We start from the raw sequence: 14,901 nt of genomic DNA, 5'->3' as shown, positions 1-14,901 counted from the left end.
GATATAAAGTTCAACATTTAAAATCTATTATCAAAGACAATAAGATAATAAGTATCTTTGTTCCTCTGGATTTCAGGTAACGGAATTGTCGCAATTGAAATGATATTTATTGCATGCAAATGAAACGATGAATAAATTAAACGGTATATTTATGAGTAGGAGACTATTTTGTTGCAATTTTGTTTAAAAGGGAAATAATTTTCTTCATATACTCACCCATGGTGATTTGAGTGGTACCCACAATAAACCATAAACAATATTTTCTGGCACTTTAGATGTGACAGAGAAATTGCAACTACTGTAGTGTTTTGTTGTCCTTGCAATCAAGCCCTCTTTATTCCTCTAAAACCTTTTAAGGAATATTAAAGGTCCCTTAAAAGGATGCGACATTTAATGACAACCCTCATACGGCTTCGTTGGATAAAGTAACTGCATTGACGGATCTCTCTGTACGTATCTCTCTGCTGGGAGATCCAATTTGTTGCAAAAAAGAACGCACGAAAACCTTCCGATCCATTACTTTCGAACGCAAATTTCAGAGCTTAACTTGACCCCTTTTTAACGATCGTTACCAATCTTGAAATGTCTTGGGACCTCAAGAACCTCGAGCAAGAATCTGGCCCTCAATCCTCAGTGAAGATTTTGTCTGTGGTGTTGTGTTGCACTTCAAGGCCCCCCCCCAACCTTGTGCACTTTCTTTGAGCGTGCTCCAGCCAAAACTTGGGCAAGTTCTAACTTCTTTGGGAATCTACCAAAGACGTGAACATGTAAGTAAGTGGGCTCACTTGGCCAGCTTTACGCAAGAGTGTTTGAACGCTGTATTTCTTATTTATGGCAGCCATATTTGCGGACCGCTATGAGACTTTTTTTGTTACTTTTCCTTATTCCTTATCGGTAACTAATGCATTTAAGAAAGCATACCTATCCTTGAGGCTTGTGCTTTAGTATGTTACTATATTGCAATAAGATTTGTTTAAGCAAAACAAAATATCTTGATCTTGTTTTGCTCAATAATCCTCAATGACATAGAAAACTCACGATGAAAAAGTCTAATAACATAATATCAATTCCTATACAAGAGGGAAATTGTCTGTGATGATATTCTAATTAAAATTACAGTTGTTTAATGGCACTAACATTTTCAAGAATTTCTTTTAAATGTAAGTATTATGATGAATAATCAAATGCAAAAATGTATAGACGTAACGAAAATGTTTTTTTAAAACATTATCTTTTTTCTTAATTTGTTACCATCGACCTTTGGCGCCATTTGCAAAGACCCTTTTTGTCATATTTTGTATTTACCTGGATTGCAATGGGTACAAATAAGGTCAATATTGTTTTGATTGTTGTTCGCAACTTTTTTGTCAATAATTGGTACAAAATAAACTACAGAAAGTAATTTTTTTTTTTGAAAGGATTAAAAACTAAACCTACTTTCAAAGACACGTCAGTTATGTTTGAGTTGCGTTTTTAAGAACACAACGACACATGATTTTAAGTGGTTTTGCCATCTCAGATCAAAATTTGAACCGAACTGATTGATTGATTTGTGGAAACAAATACAGGGGGGGGGTTTATGAGGTGTTACAGAATTTGCTTCGGCATAAGTGAACCATTTTGTTTCAAAATTGGTGACCCAATTGCCAACGGCATTCACTTTTCAATAAATGTTTTCGGCCAATTTGACTAATCACTTTTGTACTGAAAGGGAGTTCATCGATGAGCCTAAATCCAGACCCTGGTGTAGTTAGAGCAATTTTCAATGAGGCAATTGTTTGTAACACTTTATACCGGCCACCCTGTTCAACTTTCCACTTGGCAAGGAATTTGCCAATTGAGATGGCAAGAAAAATGTAACTTAACATTTCGGATATTAACATGTCTTAGAATTTCGTTTCGACTATTATGAAAAATGATTTGCATTCTCTCTTGGGGAAACTAACGTATTATTTAAATTTTGTGGAATCTTTTTTTGAAATTTTATGTATATAACGAATAAAAGCAAAAACAACTTTTACATAATCGACTCATTTGTGCTCATTACGGTTTGAAGGCGCTAAAGTTTTGGTATCTTATAAATGTAAATCAAAAAATGTTAGGAATTTCAGTTATAACTTGAATATCTGTATGGCTTCTTCATTCCTGCATTCTTTGAATTCAACTAGAATACGCTCTAACAATCTGAGATCTAAGCGGAAAGCTAACTAGATACCAAACCTGAGAAGACTTTGAATCTTATTCATTCAGCGACTTCCCGAGAGAACCAACCTTTGGAACAACTTGGATCAATTGCAATGACACCATGAACTAAAAAAGAGTGCAGTACACTCTGGGATTTGCATACCAATGGAAAAGCTTTTAACTGATCGTTGGCTTTCTTTTCCCACTACCAACCGAGCAAGTGAATTTCTTTCCATTTGCAAATTCTGGCCTTACAATGTCGTCCATTATGGCCTTCCCAGGAATTTGGCCCTCGTTCTTTGGGAAGAGAATGGGTGAAACTGGAGCGCGAACATCAAGAGTTCTTGTCGTGCACAAAGACATTCCCATTTTAGACTCAAGAATGAGAGCTTGACCAGATGTTATAGGGATTGACAAATCCTGCCACGCCGGCAAAAGCTCCACAATCTTTGAATACTGGCATTGGTCGAAATAAAGGGGTTCAAAACACTAAGGCAATATAGATAGAGCTCTGAAGAGAGAAACGCCATACTTTCGAATTCGGCAAACGAGGAGAGTAACTTTGGATCTTTTGGAGAACCAAAGATGATCAAAAGGCAAGATATGCATATGGTTTTAACGAAATTTAAACATTTTTAGGTATTGATTTTCTATAACTGTTCTTGTCTTTTGACAGGACGTACAAAGTAACGCAAAACGCCGGGAGCTAGTGTTGCCGAGCCGCCTCAGGGGCAGGGGAAAGAAGGCAAGAATCTTCTCCCCAAGGCTCGTGGGTTCAAACCCCGCTCCTGGATGTAAAGATTTCATGGAGGGAGAGATGGTGTAATGGTTACAGCAATTCTCTAGTGTGAGAGAGGTCCCCTGGTTCGAACCTCTGTCCCGACCGTCCACCAAAGAGAAAACTTCTAGACGCTAACCACGCCCACAGGAAAAGAACCAAACTGTTAACCATCAAAGATTGGAAATGGACTTTGAGGTGACTGGCTTTGTTGACCGGGCGACTCTATTACCCCAAAACAAATGGCCAAAAACCAGATTATCTGAAGATATTTTGCAAATGTCAAGAGTACTTGTTTGTCTTCCAAAGGACTTGATAAACATACTAGTTTCTCATCTGTGGCAAAGAAGCCACCACAAAACATACTGCTAATATCTTGCCGGTTGATCAAAGTGCGCCTGATTCGTCGTTTCTGTTGATCGAGGTTTCTATGCAGACGGTAAAGTAAGTTTGCGTGTCAAACAGCTGTCGTTTTGGCGTGCCTGGAAAGAAAGAGGTCAAGTGAGCGGCAAATTCGTGAGAACAGGAAGGAAGCCAGGAAAACTATGCGTACCTTCTCCGGGGTCTGTCTGGGACAATTTAGGAGCTCCTGCCTGGACTCGATCCAAGAAAAACACAAGCACTACTCAAGTTTTTTGAATTGCCATTTGTCTCCTCTCTCATTCACGCGACAAGTGTGATTGCTTCATTATTCAGCTCGTTCCTTCTTTGAATACGACAAGTCTTCCGTAATTGATTTGACACCAACGGAAAGGATCCAGGGCCTCACGGAAAGTTTGAAGTTCAATTAGAGGCCCCGGGGTAACAGCTTGCGATCGCTCCATTAGAATTGTCAGATCCAGAATTGAAGGATCTCCCTGGAGAAACAAGAGGCAAAAGTTGATTCGCTCTCACTCCGGTCTCACGTTGCTAATCCAACAAACGGTGCCTTTAAACCCCTCCCAGACTCCCGGGGGATGCTTGCAATGAACAACTTAGGATCTGTAGGTACAATTAGGCACTTCCGCAGAGACGAGCTGGTTTCAAACCACCTTTACGGGTCAGAGATAAAAGTGATCCCCAGGGTTTCACTCGAACCAAGGTTGCCAGGGAATATCTTCCTGTATTTTTTTTTTGATATCGCTTGGGAGACTTGAAATGGATTTCAAAGGGGTCTGGAGGAGGTCTCCATTGATTTTAGTCCCTCTCCTTCTTTTGTCCTCTGATTTGTTTCTGAAAAAAATGTGTACTCATATTCGATGCCAAGAGAAGAGGTGATCTTGAGTCTCTGGCAAATATGAGGGAAAACCCTATCCGAAAAGTGCAAAACATATCAACTGAACCAAATTGCCAAGTACAATGGATAACAATAACAGAAACATCCAATTTTGTACACTCTCTTATTTTGGTGTCCACATATTTTTAGAATTAACCTAGAACTTCGATTGAAATTTGACCATGTTTATTCATGAAGCAAAAACATAAAATGGTCACCTTTTTGTCATGTACATATCTTCACGGTTCTTGTTGTTATTGACCATATATATTCAATTGCCGAACCCTTGAAATTAGCCCTCAGCGCCCAAATGGGCCCCTTTCAAAATTGCTTTGCCCATGGAAATCCATTTCATCACAATTTTAAAGGTCCCGAATTGAACCCCAAAAGCACATAATGATTGGAGAAATGGGCCTGGAAACCAAATCCAAAAAAGAATGCCTTTCTTCCTTAGACATCCCTGCAAGATGCCATGGCTGACTTGGCAGATTTATGTAGACCATCCTTTAGGCTTTGCCATTCCATGATGAATATAAGGTAGCTCTTGGCATATTGGACCAATGTGCTTTCTCAAGGGATTGCCAATTATGGAAGCTTTGGATATGCTCAACGGTCCCCTCAAGACACAGTTGATTTAGGACACTGCATGAGCCGTCAAATCTGTTCCCCTCATTAAGTTCTTCTTTTCCAAAACGAGGCATTATCTGCTTGCCAAATGTTGCCTCTAAAACACAAGAGGGGGAAAGAAAAGATCGAATTTTAAAGAAACTTGCCACTCAGTGCCAAGTTTTGCTGTGCCACGGCATCCTCAAACAATAGATTGAACTTTATGAGGGAGGGCCTAACGGCTCCATTCTTTACGAGGGTAGAGAAAAGCGAGCTTCTTCAAGTTTCACATCTCCTTGATTTTGTATTAGAAAGTTGACCATTTATGGTATACCACTCATCACCTTACGCATCATTCTCATATTTACCCAGTGCTTAAGGAATCCTAAGTCACAATCGGTTAGATTGAGCACTTTTAATCTCTATAAAGCAACGGATCCACAAAAAAAGGCCAATATACAAATAGGATGAGATCAGGATTTGCACCTGTCAGACCCCCCCCCCTGTACCGTACANCTACTTATCCCGGTGAACCAGGATGACGTCAGGACTCAGGTGGTGAATGTGGTCCATTTTCTTTCTTTCAGGGATGAATTGCTCGTTTTACATGCCAGACGGCTCTCAAGAGCTGTACGAACCCTCGTTGGGGATTGTGATCCTGTTGGCGATCTGCTATGGCGGGATCAGCTTGGGCTCGGTGTTGGGCAACACGCTGGTGATTTATATGGTCATCCGAAGTCGACGCATGAAGACCATCACGAATTTCTTCATCGCCAATTTGGCACTCTCAGACGTGGTCATTGGAACCTTCTCGATTCCGTTCCAATTCCAAGTAAGACAAAGGAGCGTGTCTTGCCACGTGGGCTTGATTAGGAACACAATGCTAAGTTCAGTCAGTAAGAATGTCTTTGTTCAGACCACATCGCTCATGCGAAAGCAATGCGAGGCCTGCTGGGAAACGAATGACATCATGAGGAAGATTCGAACCTTTTTTCCCTATTCTGTAATGAGCGAAACTTTGGTGGACGAGCGACACCCATCCTGGCTTCATTTTCACGAACGGTATTTGTGTAACACCTCCTTTGGAAGGTGGTGATAAGTGCCTCTTGGAATATCCATATTTAATGGCGTTGACATGCCAACAACTTGAAATGTACAGTACGTTCGTAGGCATTATAAAAGGCTGTGTAAGGAAATAATTATCTCAGACCCTTTAATTATGGCGCTTGTTCCATTCTTGGAGGTTTGACAGTGACATTCGGTAGAACTGGTGGGATTGTAGTCGAGTGTTCCTTTCATAGCACTTTGCTGGCTACATTATAGTACAATGCTTACAACACGTTGTTGGTGACTGGACCGCAAATGCATTCACTTTTTCATAGCCAATAATACGTGATTTTTAGGATTAGTAAATCTTTATCATGCCCAAGAACCGTGAAACTAGAGCAAGAAAAATTTTAATTTTAACATTAGAGTTTTGAATTAGTATTACTAAAATTGGACCTTGAGTGGAACAAATGTTTTTTTTTGGGGGGGGGGAGGGGGGATAGCGCCATATTTTTAATATGCGCACAGTAGTACGGTTCGCTAAGCCATTAACCCGATCAATATTTGAGCTCCAATCAGTTAATTGAATGGAAAAATCTTCATCGACATAATGCAACATTTGAGCATGTGCCACTCTTTTCAGGGTCAATTACTCGAATCTGTTCCACTTTTCAGGCCGCCCTTCTCCAAAGGTGGAACCTTCCCGAAATCATGTGCTCATTGTGTCCCTTCTTCCAAGTAAGTGAAAACCCATTCCCAGGCGTCTCAAACTTGTGCTTTAATTCCAAAATAATAGCACGAGATGTTGAACGGGCCTGGAAAGTTGGCCCACCAATTGCATCTGCTGCGAGCGAAAAGGAAATTATATCCTGGAAGAAGTTGGTGTGACAGGATTATCACCATAAATTTCCGCCTCTCAGGCTAAAAATGTTCCCAGGATCAGCATTTCGAACAAATTCGAATCTGATTGCTGTAAGGAAGGGATTGCAATATACTAGCGTGTCATGAGAGAAATTCTCGATCACCCCATACATTTAAAAAGAGCGATTCGTAGTGTTTGATTCTTTTAAATACAAATCACCATGTTAAAATGGGAGTTTTGATCGGCAATAGTAATAGAACTTATGGCCAAAGCATCTTCATTCCGGTGTGACATATTATTCATGTAAAGACTTTATTTAGATAAATGAATCATTTTCATCGACGATAAGGCACAAAGCTAAGAGATGAATTAAAAAATCTCCAATTCAGCACATTATTACAAAACGCAGGTTCAGAACCGGCAAAAAATATTTGTCAACAACCGAACTTTGCTGCAAACAAGCAATTACGGCCATTCAATAATTAGATCACTAACCAAACTCAATTTTTGGCTCAAATAGAAAAAAAGACCAAAATGACCTCTCATTTTTTTGTTCGACTTCGACATGTTTTTGACCAAAATTCTACATTTAAGGACTAGCCTGATCGACCAACAAATCAGATACTATATGAATTCGAAGCTAGATAAGGAATAAAGCTTTATTAACTTGAACCTACTATGTAATAATAAGAAAGTCTCCAAAAAATAATCTTGAAAAACTGTTTTGATCATTGGCAAAAAAGGACAATGTTACGTAGTTAGCTATGTTTCAAAACTTTGCACCAACATTTGTCCATGATTTACCAACAGGCCAAAAAGCAATATTTCCAATGAAGCCTGGGTTCAAACATCAATTATTCCACTTTTGCTATCACAGTCTTTAATCCAGACTTGAAAAACCAAGGCGTAAATCTAGTTTGCCAAATACGTTCAACAAATAGCAACTGAGTTCCCTTTACCATAACTCCCATAGTTCAACGAATGTTCGACAGTTTCATGAGCCAATGACAAGAGTTCCATTTTGAATGATTTCCATGTCTAAGTTCATTTTTTCGTTCAAGGAAGAAAGTGACCTTGGGACTTGAGAGCGACATCCACAGTCAATGTTAGACAGATCAAAGAAAGACTTTATCGTGTTTGACTCGCATTTAGACACTAACTTTCAGCAGATGAGACATATTTGAAAGAACCAAGTTCATCTAGGTATCTACCTCTGTTAAAGAGTTCTATTGAATGAGAGAGGAGACATTATTCTATTTCAAGTTTTTTCGCCGACTTCCTACTTCCTTTCCGTTATCAGGAATGGAATCGCCAGTAGTTAAAGATGAATGGAAGTAATATGCCCTAGTTAGCTTTAAAGTCATAGAATATTTGATAAAGAGCTGATCAGGTGTTCTGTTGAAGAGCTTGTCTAAGTTTAGGGTCTAAGAAAACAAATGTACACACTTTGAAAGCTCTCATTGCAATTCATTTTGTCAAATCTATCTAGTTTCGTTGTAAGCAAGGCATTCAGAAAGAAAACAGACTTATCTTCTTGTTAGGTGTCAAAAAGAATGAACAACATTCTTTTAAACATCTTTCTTCATTGATCCACTTTCAATTGCCCTTTGTCTAATTTCTTTGCAACTCTATTTTTGACGAATTAGATCACGCCATTGAACAAGGCGTTTCGCAATTGTGGCACTTCAAATACTGTACATAAATGATCGGCTACAACCCCAATAATAGCGTTCTTAAATCATTCACTAAAATATGTATCAAATTACTTAATTTTCTGATCACTAGGTTTGAAGAACATAGCACTTTAACCATCGCTTCATGTCAAACCCTTCTGGGGCTACCTTTTTAGGGGGCACTGTTCTTTATTTTATGAGCAGCAGTGTGCCAGGAATTCAGGATATGGTTTTTAGGGATCTCCAAGTTGTCTGACGTCTGGCATTAATTGCTTGAATATTCCCTGGGCTAACCAGGCCCAGCAGTGCAGCAGTTTTAGTTGCCGAAATCAGCACCCTTTGACTTTTACTGCCCTGGAACAAGCAACCAAAGCCAGAGAAGTCAGGGCATCTAAGAGGCTCTCAAGAGCAAGAGCACAGTTCTCAATGAATGCTGAGAATATTTATTGTTGGAAAAGGCTAAACTCGCCCTTTGAACCATAGTCTTGACTAGTCAAATTAAATTTCTAGTTTGTTCTGCAAGAAGGTCTTTTTTTCTAGACATTAACGCCTTATTTCATGGCAATATCGAAAGTGAGTGGTGAAGCTGATATGATCAATCTTTTAATTACCTCACAACCAAACGCCAAGAGTGTCAGTTATCTGAAGACAAAGGACTTTATTTTCAGGACACGCTTTATTGTTGAAACTTGCCAAGCCCTTTCTTTGTCTATCTTGAAGGAATTATGGAATGAATTGGTGGGGCGGGAAGTACTAATTGCTTCGAGACTAAAGCACATTTTGTTCGACGAAAAGGCTCAACTAAAATCTTGAGTAGATTTTTCTTATCTGAATGGAGAACGTTTTTTGTTTGAGTAAAAGACGCTTAATCATACCTAAAAATATCCCTCGCATTTTGTGGCTGCCATGTGCCAGACTAGTTTGACTTTCCGTTGACTACTTCCGTCAGTCCTCTACTTTTAAAAGCGTGTCATGTATCCTTTTTCGAGGCTTCAAAGAGTGCATTACGATGGTGAATTATTCAGCATTTTCAATCCTTTGCCTCTACCCCTAGGGCTCCAATGAGTTCAGCACTCAACCAACGTCAATATGTTTTCACCGATATTCTTTACTGGCTATGTGTTTAATTGACAAGAAATTGGATAAATACAGAGCCATCAAGGTTTCTCGGTTTCTCAACAGAAACCTGCGTCAAAAAGATGCGATACTTTTTGAGACATCATCTCGTTTTTTAACGTTTATTTAGCTTATCTCAACATTGCACTTTTTGTGAGCATATTCAACAGTGATAAGATTGAAACTCTTGGTTTCAGTTGAAACAATCGGGGGGAAATGGCCATCTATTTTGTCACTTGTGGTTAAACTTATCTAAAAGGAACACAAGCCTTGGGGGAAATGCCAGAGAAAATTTGAATTTTACTTGGCATACTACGCACCGAACTAAAAGAAAAGCAGATGAGAGGTTGGAAGCTTTCACAAACCTTTAAAACTAGATCAAATATTAAAACCAAAATGTGATCTCCTTAACGCTGCGGTAATACAGTACCTAATTCTATTTGACAGACTAACAGAGGACTGATCCACTTCAATGTGGGGTTCGTGAGCATGGGTGGACGAAAAATCATTAATCTTTGTCGTTTCTTGATTACAATTTGAGGGTCAGAAAACAAGACGTGTCATGGCTCGTTTCTAAAAAACCAACGACTACAAGGATTATCCATCAAATGTAGCAGTCAACATAAGAATACATGTGACTCAAACGAAATCATGGACTTTTTGTTCTCGTCCAAAAAAGGTAACCTGTTTTCCTTCTTTCCAGAATGTCAGTGTCAATACATCAATTTTCACTCTTATCGCCATCGCTCTGGATCGCTATAACGCCATAATTCATCCTCTCCGTGGGAAATCCTCCAAGAAGGGAACGAAGGTACGGGAAAAGAGCATGTGATATGGAGCAGAGTGTGAAGCTAGACTCGGAATGCTCGTCCTTACCAGAATCCATATGATTGATTGCAATACATTTGGGAAAGATCGGAACCACTTCAATGGCCGTTAAGTTGACTGATTGTGTAGTGATTATTTTTCATGCAACCTCTCAAAGTTCCGCACACTCATTGTTGAGTCAGCTGATCTTGTTCACTGGCTTCACCAAAATAATGTTTGGGTTATTTGGCGCAGTGTTGAGTGCCACAAAATGTAACAATCAATACAAGTCGGAGAGGGATGTTGCGTCTGAATGGAACCCAGTGACAAAGAATTTCAGAGGTTATTTAGAAGTTAGGAAGGGCCTTCAATAAACGAGAAATGAGCTTGAACATTTCTGACCATTCAGAAGCCCAGAAGTAGAGCCAACATAACTTTTGTGAAGCAGAGTAAACTCAATTCTGTATGAGGACAAGTTTCTTTGTTAAATGCCCACACCTGAAATCTTTCACATAATTTTACAAGAAGTTGAAGTAGTTTTAATATGAGTTACGTTTGCTGGCGGTTGGACAATTGATTGCTAAGATTGGATGCAGTAGAACAAAATGCATGTTCCATTAGTGAGAAAACATCGGTTCTGACTTGTAGTATGAAAGGCAAACAAGTCTCATTGCATTGGCAGAATATGGCTTTGACAGGGTCCAAATTTTGAGCTGTGATTGTCTAGCTTCCCAAACTGTCCCACCATCTTTACACCGTTCCAAGAGGCAGTCTTGTGACTGGAATAGGATACAATCTGTTTTTGTGTATGAATTCAAAATTCGAAGGTTTCTGAGAGAGAAGTCAAGGAGAAGGCATGATCCATAGACTCTTCCAGTCTCAGAGTTTCTCTGGTATTGCCATGCTTGGCAAATGTGATAAAAATGTGTGATATGTTTCAAGACTTACTTATTCAAAGTCAAGTGTGTGTGCAAGGGTTGGGTCTTTGATTAATTTATCTCTCTCTACTATTTTAGTGATTTTTTTTTCAAATGCCAAAATAATGTTGAAAAGTTATGATAATTGCCATTTTCTAGCTTTCAAAGTTCGTTTTGAGTGTATCTTTTTTCATTGTGATACTGCACATGTAATTTTTATCATTTCGGGTAATATTGTTTAGTAGTTTCATATTTATACGATAAGGCGGTTTTTTCCCCTACACCCTTGAGGAGAGTCAAAGTAACGTTCAAGTGTAAACGTGTATTCACGGACTTCTAGGAAAGTGTATTATGCCCGTGAGATTAAAGTGGAGATTCTTATTTACGTTATCATTACTCATAAACCAAACACGGGGACGTTAAGATAAAAAAGTAGGACTTCCGATTTGAAGCAATTCATTGCATTCTTCTTCAACGGAGACTGGATCCAGGTTGCTGCAATCACCTACGTAGTACCATTTTGAGCTCGATCAAACGACGGAATCAAAAGTTATGCCTCATTCCATGACTCTGCACAGATTGAATGAGTAAGTCCTCTTCTCGTAATCGATTGCCAGTCTCATTGGAACAAGAGTGCAAAGAGATTATCCGATTTCGAAATTTCTATTCCCAACCACAGCATTCACACGTTGATGCATTACTTCACACATAGCTTTGCCTTGAGCCAGATTTTAGGCCCAAATCTAGCCCAAGTTCATCGATCCGGCCACGCTTGCATATGAATAAGCATGACTTCCTAGACACCAAAATTTATGCGCCAGCTGATGAAGGCAAGTGTTCGCATTTTTCATTTTTCCCTGCGCTTTGCGATATGGGCTGTGGAAGGTACTGATTTTGGACAATGAATGGTTGAGGAGGTACGAGATTCTCTCTTCTGTTAAAAGTCGATAGGGCGAGTAAAGGAAATTTAAGGAAAAATATTGTCCGGCTCCCTGATTTTGGACATTTTGGGGAAGGAGAAATAAGACAAACATCAGGGTCAACTTGCACTATCCGCACAATGAATTTTCAATAATTGAGTGATTTTGAGTGAGATGGATTACAAAATGAATATGTTTGGTATTAATCGGAATAGGTGAACGCACTATCAAATTGGCTCAACACCACACTGCTATTTGCTTAGACAAGCATGTACAATGGAATAAATGTCAAAATTCAATGCATGCACAGTATGGTTTGGCTGGGTATGTTGTCTTTGATTTTGGCCCATGGAATAACATCAGCTGTTCATGAATTCGTTTACTTGACAAGCCCTATACCTCTATAATGCAGTTCGTGAATGGTTGTTTCAGGTTCGGATTGGGTTCATCTGGGTGACTTCGATCCTCCTGGCCGTGCCCCAAGTCATCGCCTTCCGTGTGATGCTCGTGGATGGCAGTATCCCTCAGTGTATTCCCGTGAATATCAGCCCCACCACTCTGACATGGTAGGTGGAACACCTCGCGGGCTGCTGGGACAGAAATCAAAGGTCTTTGTCGTCTAAGCCTGGATAATCCCACTGACATTTCAGTAACTGCAGGGATGGAAACCCAGCTACTTTTCTCTGACTTTGATCTGTTCTTGTTCCTCTCTTTTCAGGTATATGTTTGCTCTCTGCTTTGTGCAATACTTCCTTCCTTTGTGTTTAATCAGCTTCGCCTACTTGAGGATTGGCATGGTAAGCTTTTTGAGCTCCTTCTCACCCCATGGAGTAGGGAACAGCTAGTTTTCGAACCCTGAAAAGGGCAATCAAGTGTCATTGACGAGACATTTGCTGATCCAAGGCACTTTTTGCCTCATGGGATTCGATATAGCCCCCTTACGCTGCATGAAATATGTTTTACGTTCTGCACTCCAGAGGGCGCTTTGTCACTCAGCCTCTACCAAATAAATGGCCGATTGGGCCAACTTCTTTTTAATGAACTATAATGCGTTTGTGTTGTTTCTGGCTAATTGTATTAAAATCTTATTTATAATAAGTGCCCCGGGTCACATAATGTCCGGAAAAGAAATTGCGTTCAAGGCAAGGCAAGAGCAGTTTATTTAGCAATCTACCGTGCCTCTTCCTGTTTTCTTTGGGCCGTGTGACGTTGCAAATAAGGGCCCTTATTTATAAGACACTTGCCGCACGAAAAGTGGACAAAACTGACCTCCAAAGTGCGCCTTCAATGGACCCAAACATGGATTAACACTCCTCTGTATGTTAAGAACCAATTGATTCGCTCGTGGAAAAGTAAAAGCTTTCCAAAACTATTGCATTTGCACGCTTATGCTCTAACGGAGAGCTCAAACAAAAAAGTCTATTTAATGGAATGGCAAATAAAATGTTCCTAACCAAATTAATAGGAACAGGCTCTTCCATTTTTCAGAAAAATATCTGACAACATATTTTTTTGTCATGAACGGATACTTTGCATGAAATATGATGATTGTAAGATCTTATTTCATACTCCAGGTAAAAACTCGTGATTTGTTGCCAAAAGTGTAATGAATAATATTTCTTGTAAAATTGAAGGATGAAGAATCTTTTTTGAAAATGGGTTTGGCAAATACCATCCATCACATTCACATAAAGTAGAAGGAGGTATCCAAATGATTTTTTCGTTGATCAATAGAAATACCTAAAACCCGACCAGCTGATGCTTTTATTTAATCACGTGCTCCTTGGGTGAGGATATCATTATTTTTCCCTCAAATAAGCCAAGGTTCGCCTTGAGGATGACAGTCGAGAATTCCAAACAGAATCTGCAAAAACGACACCTTCGCACTACCTTTTTTTTCTTGACGGCTTGAAGAAAAGATTCATGAATCATCTTCCGTCTCGCCCCTCGAAAAGTTTCTTTTCGATGAAAAAAGAGGTAGCAATCATGTTGGAAAAATTTTTGTCTTGACTGCAAATCTTCAATTTCCGGACTGTCTTAATGAAAATTGGAAAGGATGTTCAAGTTTCATTCATATTTCAGAATCTCTGGGGAAGAAGGGCTCCGGGTGAAGCTGAAGAACGCAGGGATGCCACCATCCTCAAGGATAAGAAGAAGGTACAGTATAAAAGAGCCAGGGTTTTGCTCTCTTGACAAAGGGCCAATTCTTTTTTCTTAGAAAATGCCAACTGAGAGTTGTATGAATTATAGACAAAGAAGTGACCATTTGTTTTCAAAAGTTACAATTGTCCTGGCCTTCTTTTCTTGGAATATCAAATGGTTTTCCTTTCCCTTTTTTTCGTTGAATAAAAGTTCCGACAGACCAAATGATGGCCTAGAATTGAAAAGTTATGTATGTTCTTCATCTGTAATCCATTGTGTGAAAGTGAAAAAAATAACCTGTCATAGATATGCATGGTTCTTCTCTTTCCAGGCAATCAAAGTGCTAATGTTTGTGGTGGGCCTTTTCGCAATTTGTTGGCTTCCACTTCAATCCTACTCAGTCTTGTCTGTAATCGCTCCCAGAATTAACGAGTAAGTATTTGGGCCGGATTACTTTGGACTGGTCAGAAATGGGATCACTTTTTAATTGACAAAAATGTGCGGTTATGATGGTCACAAATCTAGAGGAATCTTAATTTTGACCTCCGACAGTAAGTTGCTAGTAATAAGGGGATTATAATTTGGCTTGGATTC

The 14,901-nt window shown here is 39.4% G+C and overlaps 1 protein-coding gene across 2 annotated transcripts in view; it reads left to right on the top strand.

Annotated features, from left to right (window-relative positions):
* LOC131892413 (neuromedin-K receptor-like) overlaps positions 1–14,901 on the top strand; it is a 54,023-nt gene that overhangs the window by 29,671 nt on the left and 9,451 nt on the right. For both annotated transcript variants that reach the window (XM_059242279.1, XM_059242278.1), the window contains exons 3-9: positions 5,411–5,655; positions 6,546–6,608; positions 10,225–10,332; positions 12,598–12,731; positions 12,884–12,962; positions 14,248–14,322; positions 14,639–14,739. In XM_059242279.1, coding sequence (XP_059098262.1) covers positions 5,411–5,655; positions 6,546–6,608; positions 10,225–10,332; positions 12,598–12,731; positions 12,884–12,962; positions 14,248–14,322; positions 14,639–14,739 — 805 coding nt within the window. The remainder of the gene's footprint in view (positions 1–5,410; positions 5,656–6,545; positions 6,609–10,224; positions 10,333–12,597; positions 12,732–12,883; positions 12,963–14,247; positions 14,323–14,638; positions 14,740–14,901) is intronic.

Source organism: Tigriopus californicus, chromosome 12 (assembly GCF_007210705.1).
Source record: "Tigriopus californicus strain San Diego chromosome 12, Tcal_SD_v2.1, whole genome shotgun sequence".
In the NCBI taxonomy this organism is placed as follows: domain Eukaryota; kingdom Metazoa; phylum Arthropoda; class Copepoda; order Harpacticoida; family Harpacticidae; genus Tigriopus; species Tigriopus californicus.
This window is presented reverse-complemented; position numbering and strand designations above follow the sequence as displayed.